We start from the raw sequence: 13,219 nt of genomic DNA on the forward strand, positions 1-13,219 counted from the left end.
ACCTACGTTGCTTGTGTTGTCACAGTTTTTTAACTCTATTTTGTCCAGTGAGTGTATTTAGGCCCAATGGCGTCACTGTTAGCCAGCTAACTAAGGAGCATCAACCCTTCCCCTGGTTTTCTGTGACCGAGAAACGTGTAGTTGATAACGAGCAGCTAGCACACTAAAGCATGCCATAAACATACACATTTACACCAAATAGCTTGAAACGTGTGGCGTGTTTTGGCCCGAGACGTGTTGTTAGGAGGTGGATGAAATCATTTGCTTTTCTAGCATAAGCGGGTAATGCAGTTACGTCATTGTAGTCAGTCAGTGTTGTGGACTGAGTAGCTGGATCATTGCTGCATCCTTCCTGACTAACTCAATTGTTATTCTCAACCCCCATGCATGTACTATCATTGCTTTAAAAATGGAAAATTGTCAGCTGATAGAAATCACCAAACCACCCAGCTTTCCAAGTCTATGTCATTTTGAACTTCCATCTTGTCTCACACCAGTTTGTATTTGTTTATCAGGAAAAAAAGCTTCAGAAAACTGATATTGAAAAGCCAGTTGGTGAAGTTGCGTCCTACTGTGTTGATTTTTCTACCAAACTACCACTGTAAAATTTAGAGACAGACATCTGTGTGGCTTCCTCTGGTGGCTGAGACTCACCCAATTTATTTACATGCCTAAAGGGCAAGCAAATTTTGCAGCACAACTACAAGATATTTAAAATCCAGTGAGTTGTATTTTTATTTCAGTCCCACACAATACACATTGTGCAGTGGTAAAACCTATATTATGTAATCATTTTAATTTGACTGAGCGAAATCAAACAGCCAATCAACAGTAAATTTAAGTGAAAAACAAATGCGTGATAATGTCCTTATATTTTGCATGGAAATTCATGTATATATACATGGACGGTATTGATCTGTTATTGTAAGGGTTTAGAATTGATTTTACCACACATTGAACGCATTATTTTGACGCACAACTTTCTGTGCTGTGACCCTCATCCTGTGACCTTTAGTAGGAAATCAAGCAAAGATTCATCAGTAATGAAACGTAAACAAACTCCCTTGAGCAGAAATAGTTAAAGAGAAGGGTTTTTGGATGACAAGTTCCGCTTCAAAGCTCTGCCAGATGGTTCTCTCGGCAAGACCATTTGCATTTACTGTTGATGTGATGAGTTCCCACCGAGTTGAGTCTCTAATGCTACCTGCTGGCCAAGCTCACAGCTGATGCAGAGAGCCCCCCCTCAACAAAAACAACCACGCTGCAAAGTTAGCTGTATAGACGCAGCGTAGTTTGTGAGTGTGCAGATCATTTGAGGTTATTCTGGCGAATGGTCTGGACAGGATATGTCATGGTTTGGTATCAGTGCAGTAAAACAGCTTGCATTTCCATTACCAAGCATGCTTGTCCATTTCTTCCTGATAAGATTAAAAAAAGCAACTTGCAGCTAATTTGTAAGTAATTGTAATTATTCCACACAATTCAAGTTTATTGCCAAACATGTTATGGCAATACTCAGTATTCTGCAACATGTTTCAGGTTGTAATGATATTCTGTGATAACCTAAGTAAAATGGGTCTTTGGTGAATACAGCCCCAAGTATTTAGTAGTGAGTAATAATAATTATTAAGCCACTAGCTTTGTGTTTTTAGTAGTAATGCTGGTTGTGGTTCTTAAGATTGAAATCTGTAAGTGAAACTGACCATTGAGAGTTGAAGGGGCTTTCTGCAGAACTGAATAGAATGACCCTGACGAAAAATGCAGGCACTTAAAAAGGCTTGTACTTTCCAGCAGCTTCATATACTGATTCCACAAGAATGAAAAGAAAACTGAAACAATTAAAGACGTGGGAAAGGGACTCAAGGTTTTCACCCCTAAATTCTGTGGTTTTCACATCATTATAAGTTGTTGTGTTAAGACGCTTTACGTCACATTCTCCGCACATTATGATATTTGAAAATAAGAACTTGTGATAAGATAACTTATCTTGACTGCTCTAATATTGACTGTGCTTTAGCTGTTTATTTAAAAGTTTGAGTTTATGCTGATAATTTTGGTTGATATATAGGTTCTCATCATGAGGTGGGGGTGATGTCTTTCTGTCTGTTCCACTGCCCCAAATAACTGTGACATTTTTTCCAAAATGTTGTAAAAAAAACAAACAAAAAAAAATCTTACCCATTTCTCCAATAGATATAAATATAGAGTAGTAACTGCAGAAGCAAAAATAATTTAAAAATGTGGTTGCTGTTTTCAAGCTGATCAGCAAAATCCGTAATCAGGTAGGTTATAATTTAGTGATGGAAAAATGCTGTTATTACTCCCTGCTTTGAGTATTCTTTGTGTGATACAAAACAAAAAAACACGCTATCTATATTATAAATCTATCTATAAATCTATATCACGCAAAATGTATTCTGTGAGTTTTCTGGAACTTTTTAACAAAACCTTAAGGTCTGTGGTTGGGGCGTAATATAACGGGCATGTAATGTTAATGCTAATCCATTGTGTTTATTGTATCCCGTTAGTGCTACATTATGCAGAACATATACCATCTGCCTAATGTAGCATAACTGAAGCATATGTTTCGCAAAGCTGATTGATCACGGTTTGCTTCCAGGGGAAAGAAGGCTTTGAGTAAGAAGAAACTGAAAAGGCGACAGAAGGTCAAGTCAAAAGTCAAATCAAGAACAAAGGTAAGAGATGTCTTAATATAGTGCTACTCTTGCTGTTTTACATTTGTCTGACATTAAACCATACTTTGTCAGTTCTTAGTTCTTCTGAAAACAAATGTGTGAGTAGCAAACATATCCTAATATAACAGCCGCGCACACAATCTTATCTCCATGAAGATTATGGCGTTCAACATTTGTTTAAAATAACTGAGAGAGCTGTTTCATTCAACTGTGTTTTCATTTTAGAGGCTGTGGTTTGTATTAGTATTTTATTATTGTATTGTATTTTGTTGCATGGACACACACTTCTATTGTTTTATTTTATTTGACAACCTATTACAGTCACTGGGCTAGGCAAAATACTTAGTACATTAAATACCACAAACTGTGTCCTCCTAAATGATCATGCAGTTAAATAACCACCTCTTTAATGCTGTTTAAACATAAACCAAACATTATAACAGTTTTGAAACTAAGATTTAGAGCGGGACTGTTATTGTGAATGAATTATAATATATTAGTCTTAACTTGCGTACCTCAATTGTGAGAATACTTACATTTGTTGGATTAAAGCTGCACTTTACAGGGGCTGTTTTTAAACCTTTACAACTATCCAAATGCCTTAATAAATACACACAACATATAACACCTTGTTAATCCTTGTAGGGTTAAATCACAAGTAAAACCAATATTTATAAATGAGACATAATCCCAACTAATGATCTCGATGCTTCTAATATAATTTGACAAAACATAACTCAAACATAACAAAATATGCACATGAGGTATTTTTTCTTCCACATAATAATGGAGGGAAAAAAAAAACAACAACAAAAAAACGACTGACAGTTTTAATTTGCAACTGTCCCAAATTATCATGTACAGCTGGTTTGACTTGCGTTAAACAGATGGAGGATGTGATTAAGGTTTGATTCTCGGCAAGGTTGGCGGTGTTTGGCAGAAACATTGTTTTCTTTGGTGGGGCTGGGCAGGTGCCAGTAAGCCCATCCACACACATGAAGCTGGAGAGTGGGATTGGCAGAGTGACACACACACACACACACACACACAGGAGTGGCTCTGACTTGTGCATGATGGCCTGTTGCCGAGCGACCTAATGTGTTCCACATCTCCACGGCAACAGTTGCCTGCCTCCATCTCCTTCATCCAGAGAGGGAACCTTGCCTGCATCAGAGGATGTGATTTTGTTTTTCTCTCTGATGTAGAAATTTCATTGCCAACGTGGCTGAAGTAGTTGATTCCTCAACTTCCTGAGCCCTGACATTATACTGACGTGTTTGTTTTCTGTTTCAGTTTTAAGAGCGAGACTGTAGTCTCCTCTCTTTCACAGTCTGTGTTTGGATTTAACTTTATTATGCAGACATTTCCAGCAGCTTGCGGGCATTGGCAATATGATAAGAGGCTCTATTCTGTCATCCCTCAAAACTGTTCCACACTCAATAAAGAGCGGACTAGTCAGTTAAGTTCTCTTCCGGTTGACATGCTCTGCCTGTGAGTTCATGCCCTGCAACGTTATTAGATTGTCTTTAGACACGGAGGACTAAGTGGTAGGTAAGGCTGGCAGGCAAGTGGGCATGATAACGTGGGTAGTTGCACGGGCAGTCATGCTGTATTTGTATGTGTTGTGCTCTTGCTCTGTCACGCCTCCGACTCCGGGTTAGTCAGACAATAGTGTGGCTTGAAAGCCCTTCTCTCCCTTTTTGTCTGCTTCTGTGCTTATAAACGTGAAAGTGGAGTGAAGACAGAGCGTAAACGCTTATCACTCTCGTGGAGAGGGTGACGTCTTGTGTGCTGACGGATGCGTAGTCTTTATATTATTGTAATAAGATCTAACGGTGCAAAAGACGAACATAATCAAGATTTTGTGCGTCTTGAGAGATGTGGTAGCTACAGTAATAAAAGACACAGCAGCACAGTTATCATCAAGAAACAAAATGATCACAGCTTCATTATTGTACAAAACAAGGAAAAATTTGAAACAATCGATGATGTGTAACACGTGAATTGTCACAGAGATGCAGTATGTAGAATGTATACAACACCTGGTGTTTGTATACATAAAGACAATTGAACAATATCTGTATGTTTGTGCAGTATCAGTGGGAAGACCGTTTTACTGTTAGTGTTGTACGTTTAAGTCACAGTCAGTGGAGACTAGAGGTACTGGGTGATGTGGCATCGTGGAGTCTGATGACTGTTGGCAAGAAAGAGCACGTGGCTGAATGAGTCTGTGGCTGTTTCCCCCTACGCTGCCTAGGGATGGGTATCGTTAAGGTTTTATCCGATGCCGGTGCCAAACCTGTGCTTTTGAAATGGTATCAGTGCTTAAAAGGTGCCCCAATCGGTGCCTTTTTATTTTTAAGGCATTTTGTGACGTGCAAGTGGAATATTAATTCAAATAATATAAATACAACTAAAACTTAGAAATAAATTAGCCAATCTAAAATTACATTCACAATAAACTGTCATAGTTATCATAATAAGTATCAGAGTGGTCAAAACCACCGGCGAAACAGAACATACAGAACATACAGAACATACAGAACATACAGAACATAGAGAACATGCCAAAAAAAATTTGAATTTGAACTTTGAATTTTTAAGTGTTTCAGAAACACCTGGCAATTTTAAACTTTCAGCAGTTGTTCTGCAAAAAGATGAACATGTTAGCCTTTTTTGGTGATATCGCTCTTGGCTGATAGCATGATGCTGCTGACTCCACTAGTGGCAACAGATGTGCTTGCTGTGGGGTCTTGCATGCTCTCAAAAATGGTACATTTCTAAGCTTTTAAAACAATGCTATGTGCCGTCAAATGTTTAATCAAATTTGAGGTGTTGCCTAGCACTTGTCTGCATCTTTTGAGGTGATGCACAGCCAAATGTTTGACTGTTTGGCTGTTTTGAAGGTTCAGTTCCATCCACGCAGGTGAAAAACTGTCGAAAAACTCACATGTAGCGTCGGCACAGCAATAGAGCTAAGAGGGCGCTAATTAAAAATTCTGTGGCATGAAAATGAAACACCGAAATGTTTTGCTTTTCGGTCTGGTTACCATTGTTTGCATCAGCACAGGTGCCACTATGGTACAGAGTATCGGTACCCGTCCCTGGCACTGCCTCAGCTCAGCATATAGAGGAAGAGTGATGTTGTCCATGATAGCTTTCAGCATCCGTCTTTCCTACCTCCCGTTCCATCCCTGCCATAGAGCAGGATTTTACCCAGCTTTTTGGCTCCCTAACTCCTGATGCAAACTCCCAACACAGCATGGAAGATACAACCTTAAACCACCAACTTGTAGAAGATCAACAGCAACCTAGCGCAGCTGTTGAAGAGCCTAAGTCCGTTCCTGTAGAGGCCCTCAGTGTTTGCTGTCTGCTCTTAACTTGCATCCTTTTGAAACTAGGAAGTGTCCACCATCTCCACTCCCTGCACTGTCATGGTGAACGAGTCATGGGGTGGCTCTCACTTTGCTTAAAGTCCACCACAAGGCCTTGGTTTCTAGCCCAGGTTCACGCCTCTTCCTTATCATCGCTGACGACCTATACTTGGCATGTTCTCAAATTGAAGCGAGTGTTGTATAGGGTGAACAAAAATGTTGACAGTACAGTTTCTTGTGCTGTACCAGCGCCGCTCTTCACCTCCTCTTTTACAAGCAGCTCTGCAGCTTGACATACTGCAACCTTTTTTTTTTCCACAAAGCTTTTAGCTGCCGGGCCATTAAATCATCAGTGAAGTACAGTCAGAAACACAGAAAAGAAACCACCGCATGAGCAGCATGTTTAGGTCTTGAGTTGATGCTATTAGAAAGAAAGAAGGAAGCCACAAAACATCAGCAGGTCAATGGGCTTTGAACACGTGGGTCTTTGGCTCTGAGCATCACCACTTAGCTTTAGGTGTCACCTTCAATGCCTGTATCAGCTTTACTGAAACCTGTCGGATATAGTTTTAAATCTCTACTGGCCAGAAATATTTAAGGATCAGTTTCAAAATGCAGGACTTTGGTCTTCACCCCACCCCTTTGTTTTGCTTTCATCTCTCAAGAAATCAATTTTTCCCTCCCTTGCTGCATGGGTTTAGGTTATTAGAGTGTCTCCATGTTGCAAATGGTTTTAAGTGCTCTTTCCAGCCATTGTGCTCCGTCGTGAATGTTATACAACCACTTGGTCACAATAGCTGCTCTAGTGGCAAGGCAGGAGAGCGGCAGACATCGCTGTTAGATGAGATGGACGCTGATATCCTCCCCGCTGGTTTGAGCTCAGAATGAATGACCTCTCTCCTCAAATAGATGACATCACCCCCCCGTGATTGCGATGCCAAAAGCGCAACACTGCAAGAGAGAGAGGCACGATCGATCATTGTGATCCTCCAGAGGTTGCCTCAGGACTGTAGTTAAAAATGGCTCGCTTGTTGGGGGGGTTGAGAAAGCTTATCAATTAGTTAGTTTATCAAGTTTCCCCGTGTGCACTAGTTGATCAAATCGTAATGATTATTTGGATTTAAGTGTTTAGTGCTTGCTGCAATCATTAATTGTAAGTTCTCCCTGTTGGGTCGTTCACCTCATTTATATCAATGAGGGTAGATTCAGTATTGCAAATACAAATCGGTGCCACTGCAAACATATCCAGCAGGTCCAATCAACACTTCTTTAAATTTTTACAAAAACAAGGGAGAGTTCATGTTGAATTAGTCTTAATTTGTTGAATTTACAAGAAGTGTTACATCTGGTCACTGACTTGAAGTGAACTAATCACTTCTCTAAAATCTTTTGACACTAGTTCCACGACATATTGGGAAATCCAAGTTGTTTTAAGCTGGTCTTGAAGGAAGGACCTTAACTGTGTGTAGACATGTAAGTGTTCTTTAGTAGTGAGTCCAAAACAAAATGAGCAGAATCAAAGGTAACAATACAAAGACTGTAGTCTACAGAAGTTTTATAGGGCTTGAAAGTGTGACGTAGCAGAGGGCAAAAACCGCAATGCATTGTGGGCTTAGGGGGCAATTGGAAAGTCTGTTGCGCGACGCTGCACTTGTGTTTTGTCGTTGTCCTTTTAGCGTGTTAACATTAATGTTTGCGATGTAAAATGGTGCAGCGAGTCTGAAGGAGCCGCTCTTCTCTTCGGCTCAGACAGCAAACAGCTGCATTCAACGATATTTCACTTTTTAACGGTTGTAGACTTCAGCCGACACAAATAACGCTCTCTTCTTTGCCATGGGGTGGTGACTCCAGGAGACCGGTCGGTAAAATGACACCAAAAAAACGGACATACCGAGACATACCTGCCTTCCTCTAAAGAGAAGTGGCAGATTGTTGCCTGGTGTACCAATGTAAACAAACAATCTTTGACCCTAAAAATGGCGCCTGTGAGCCGCGGTGCTTTGCGTGATCACATGGCCTTTCGAGCCTTATAGTCATATAATTTAATTTCACTTGAAATGTAACTGAAACCATGTGTAGTAGTCGTAGAGGTATTTTTACTCAGCCACAGTACAATAAATACAGATAGTATAAACATGTAAATTACAGTGACTGAACATGCTCAGGCAGGAGCAAAGAATGCTCATAAGTGCCTACACTCAATTTAAGCTACTCTGGGAATAATTTTGCTCTAAACAGTATTTGCATTATTTTATAATAGAATAAATCATTCCATTTCATAACATGAATTGGAAACAATGAATTTGTGTGAGCATAGTAATCTGTTTTATTGATGGCTCTCTTTTACAGTAGGACTATGGAATTTATAATTGTTTAATAGGTTGATTCCTGCAACTCTAAGCAGTATGACACGTGAGGTAGTATTAGCGAACAATAAATTTAATATAACGCCTTATCATTCAGAATAAGAATCAGCGTTATTGGCCAGGTATGTGAACACAAACAAGGAATTTGACTCCGGTCACTTTCCTCAGTGGTACAAGGAAATAAAAAAACAAACAACACTTGAATAAGCAATAAGAGTAAAAAATAGAAATAAAAAATAGAAATACTGTACGATATAAATAGACCTTCAGAATAAAAAAATAGTATTCTAATTCTAAATCTAAAGCTACTTAGGTTTATATTTGTGTTATTTGTGATGTGTTCCTATGAGTACATTCTCAGTTGTGACTTTCCTCACGATAAATTTGTTGTGGTCATCTGGCGTGTACTTTGGTTTGTGGCTGTTATTGCTGGGTGACGCCCTCCTTGTTATCTAACAGCATGACAGCCATCAAATCTTATTATTGTTATTACTGTCTTCTGCACATTCTTGGCCATTATCCTAACAGGTCCATTAAAAGACAAAAAAAAAAAAAGCTTAAAATTGCTTATTAATTTTTCATATTAGACAAAGGAAATCAAATCTTACCAAAGAACAGAAATTGCTGTTTATAAATCACTGTCGTACCGTAAATAGCTTATCGATCGCCACTAATTATATCAAACCAAAAAAAAAGGTTTTGCTGATAATTCACATTTCTCTGTTTTTTTTTTTTTTGTTTTTTTTTTCCCCCAAACAGGCCGATAGTCTAGATGGAGCCCTCTGTGTGCCGGACATCAAGCTGCACAGCAACCCATCTGCGTTCAATGTCTACTGCAACGTGCGGCACTGTGTGCTGGACTGGCAGCAGAGAGAGGCCTCCCTGGCGCTGGCCTCCAGGAGCTCTGTGCAGAGCGGCGACTCAGACAGCGAGGAGGAGGAGGAGTATCGCGAGCCACCCGTGAAGCTGCCAAAGGTGTGAGAAGGGAGTAGCATCGGTTGCTTATGTGGCGGTTGCAGCGAAAATTTGCGAAACCTCAGCTGTCATAATCCGCATCGCCGCAACGTGTAGTTAACGTTTCTGGGGGAACTGCATGTTTTCTTAACTCCCTCATCTTCTCTGTGTGCCATCTTTTTTTATTAAAAAATGTCGACTGCAGCTGGGAACACAATTAAAATTGGGTGTTTTATAGGCTTTTGTAATTCTGTATTGAAAGTTTTTTAATTAAAAATGGACTTTCATCCGTTACAGGCCTTGTAATTTATCTCAGTTGGCTCTTGTCGTGAAAAGCAGGGTGATTATTTAGGACTTGAAGCCATACATGGATTGTGCGATCACGGCTTAACCTTAAGGGTGCCCGCTGACCTTGCAAAAGCCGACTACCGCTGCCTCGTGGTATCACAATAAAAAATCACCTGCTTGCCATCAAAGTGTGGCAGTAGAGGGAAGTGTCTGGGAGGGATGGGTTTAATTTGTGGGACTCATTATGGTTTATCTTCTTCCAGACAAATTAAATAAGCTACCGATGATTAAAATATTTTTTGGGGAATTTAGTTTCAATTACAGCTCAATTACAGTCGCTAACAAGGAGCCATATGTTGAGGTTCTTTGTTGTATGTGTGTGTCTCACATCAGTAATGTAATCGCTGATGTAATTGTGTCTGTTACGTTAAAGAAGTGAACATTTATTATATTTATATACATAATCTGTTGCTCCTCAGGTTTTGTGGTATTTTTCCCATAAAGCTTCTAATTTACCGCCTATTTTTATTGACCTTTTTTTATTAGTTCCTCTGATGCTAAGCTTTCACCTTTGCAAACAAATCTTACTCTGAGATAGGAAACGAGAGAGAATGACATCCTTTTCTAGGCCAAACTCCTTCGTCTCCCTCCCTTCGCCACACAGCCAAGTGGGTCTCTCATTATACAGAATGCTAATAGTGGACAGTCAGCCGTAGTTACTGTATTTACTGTGGCCCTATAACCATATGTTGGTTGTGTCACTGCTAGCAGGCCATGCTATTAAAAGTAAACATCCACTCCAAACCATTAAGCCTCTTTTTTTATTATTATTTCTAGATTTAATTTATATATGTTCTACATAAAAGGGCTGCAGGTGTAGTATCTTCATGCGTTGTCGTCTTCAGTTGCTCATAAAAAAAATGTGCTTCTGTTTGTGTCTGCAGATCATTGGCATCGGCCTGTGTGGGGTTTTTGAGCTGATAAAAGAGACCCGGTTCTCTCACCCCTTACTGTGCCTGCGTAGCTTACAGGCCTTGTTGGACATGCTGCAGGGACAACAGCCCGAGGGCTTCCAGACTGAGCCTCCTGATGTCCTAGGTAAAGCCAGAACATGTATATACCTCAAAGTTTATTGAGTGTACTGTCCGATTCAACCAGTCTCTGTGTTTCTGAGGCTTAAAATATATATATTTTTTTATTGATTCTGTCAGAGACATGTAGTTTATTTATTTTGAGACAGGAGTCTCTCTTGTTTACTTTTCTGTAACGTCCACACTTTCTCGTTTGCCTTGCCAGAGTCTCTTTTCCAGCTGCTGTTGGAGACCACGGTCTGGAGCACGGGGCCCAATGACCCGACGGGGCAGGCCATCACCGCCCTGTCCTGCGCCTGCCTCTTCAGTCTGGTGGTGGCGTGGGGAGACACGGGCAAAATCCTGCAGGCCGTCTCTGCCATCCTCACCAACAATGGCAGCCATGCCTGTCAGACGATACAGGTAACATTTTTTTTTTGTTATTTTTTTCATCTCTGGTATATATATGCAAAACAAAACTGACTATTTTGTGCTCATCACCTGCTCAGATCTTTATCTAAACAGTGAAGTAAATGTCAGTTGTCTCGGAAGTGGACGTGATCATCGTCATTCTTGTATCTTAGAGAATAGCTACAATGATAATATATTTTTATCTCATTTGAATGTCATTTGTTTTGGTTTCTAAACTGCCTCCTCCAGGAAATTTGTGCCACTTTTTATCTATTCAAATTTTTGTCTCCTGATTCGGAAGAATACTTTTGATTGGGGTGAATGAAGAAACCCCCTGTGTTTTCTGTGCATTTCCTTTGTGTATAGAGACTCAGGGGGCAGAGTCTGGACAGCACAAATTGAGTTTTGGAAAATGTCAAGCTGCTCTGATCCTCCTCTTTGATTATGTTACCCTGACTGCATTCTTCTGCCAATTATCTGTTCCCCTGTTTGCTTCCATCTCTACTTTGTCCTTGCCCTCCTCCCTTTACCTCCCCTTTATCGTTCTCTTTTTTTTTTATTATTATTATTTCTTCTTCTTTTTTTCAAAACTTGCAAAGACTTGATAACTTAAGTATTTAGTACATTTTATCTCTCATTGGTTTGTATTTTGCTCCTGACAACTCAACTTTTAGGCATTGACTGAGTTGTGAACCATCCAAATCGCTTGTAGGCTGCGGAGAAGTGTCACCTTTCATGCTGTGCATGCCTGTATGTCTTTTGTTTGTGTTTGCCTTTGTGTGAAATATGATCACTGATATGTGTAATGGAAATGATGGGAGTGTGTGTGAAAATGTATTCAGGCAGAATGAAATGATGTCAAACATCCCGGCGTTTACAGTTGCAAGCGCTGATGTGAATCCGACTAAATCGAGACCAAAAAAACTCCCCCGACGAGTTCCCACTTAGTGCATACGTACTCTGCTTTACAAATGCATCCTGTTAACGTCTGATTTGACTTTTTTTCCCCCCCTTTGTCTTCCTAACTCTCACCAGGTTCCCACCATACTGAACGCACTACAGAGAAGCGTACAGGCTGTTCTGGTGGGAAAGATCCAAATCCAGGATTGGTTTGGAAATGGCATCAAACGCGCAGCCCTGATGAACAAGTGGGTCCTAAAAGAGGTGTCCATCGATGATGATGAGCGCTGTCTCCTGCAGACTGACGGCTCCTTCTTGTACTTGCTCTGCAAAGACGGACTCTACAAAGTGGGGTCTGGATACAGTGGTACCGTCAGGGTATGTGGCCCTCCGTGTTGCATGTCATCCTACCTTAGATCTCCACATTATCTTTGCAGATTGAATGATTAAAAAGCCCATGTTATCACTCCAAAAAGTCCCAAATGAAAGTTGTTTTAATTGAGGCTTGTCAGTGTTTGTTATTGTCTGCTCACGTACATTCATCCTCCACAGGGCCATGTGTACAACTCCACGTCTCGAATCAGGAATCGAAAGGAGAAAAGATCATGGCTGGGCTTTGCTCAGGTAAGTAGTAATGCTTCCAATCAGATATATTTCATTTTACGTTTGATGATGTAGAGGGTTTGAAAAGGCACGATGGAAGTTATAGTGGATGTCTTTAACTTATTAATTAATTCTGGAGATGTGTACTTCTGAAGGAGAATTGTGGGCATCAAATGTCAGGAGTATTGATCAGCCTGATGTAGCAAATACATTTGAGGTAGTCCTTTAATGATTGTAGATCATCAGTAGTGACTGTGTTGTGGTTTTCAGGGCTACCTGTTGTATCGGGACACGAGTAACCACAGTATGTCGGCCATCAAGATCAACCCTGAGACTCTGGAGCACGAGGGGGCGGTTACCATGCCAGGTACTGAGGAAACGCGTTCATTCATTTCGTGTGACAAACACCTCATGGGAGTTTTGTCATCAGTATTTTAGCCGAGAAAATATTAGATATATTCATTGATCTCTGTTTGCAGGTCAACATTCAGATGGGCAGAACATCATCTTCACAGATGGAGAGTACATCAACCAGATTGCAGCCTGCAAAGATGTAA

At 40.4% G+C, this 13,219-nt stretch overlaps 1 protein-coding gene across 19 annotated transcripts in view; it reads left to right on the forward strand.

The window, feature by feature from the left end:
- Positions 1-13,219, forward strand: part of mycbp2 (MYC binding protein 2) — a 57,561-nt gene that overhangs the window by 1,299 nt on the left and 43,043 nt on the right. For all 19 annotated transcript variants that reach the window (XM_047600596.1, XM_047600597.1, XM_047600600.1 and 16 more), the window contains exons 2-9: positions 2,621-2,696; positions 9,196-9,411; positions 10,623-10,776; positions 10,975-11,171; positions 12,195-12,437; positions 12,612-12,683; positions 12,933-13,029; positions 13,142-13,215. In XM_047600596.1, the coding sequence (XP_047456552.1) occupies positions 2,621-2,696; positions 9,196-9,411; positions 10,623-10,776; positions 10,975-11,171; positions 12,195-12,437; positions 12,612-12,683; positions 12,933-13,029; positions 13,142-13,215 (1,129 nt within the window). The remainder of the gene's footprint in view (positions 1-2,620; positions 2,697-9,195; positions 9,412-10,622; positions 10,777-10,974; positions 11,172-12,194; positions 12,438-12,611; positions 12,684-12,932; positions 13,030-13,141; positions 13,216-13,219) is intronic.

This window comes from Mugil cephalus, chromosome 12 (assembly GCF_022458985.1).
Source record: "Mugil cephalus isolate CIBA_MC_2020 chromosome 12, CIBA_Mcephalus_1.1, whole genome shotgun sequence".
Taxonomy (NCBI): Eukaryota; Metazoa; Chordata; class Actinopteri; order Mugiliformes; family Mugilidae; genus Mugil; species Mugil cephalus.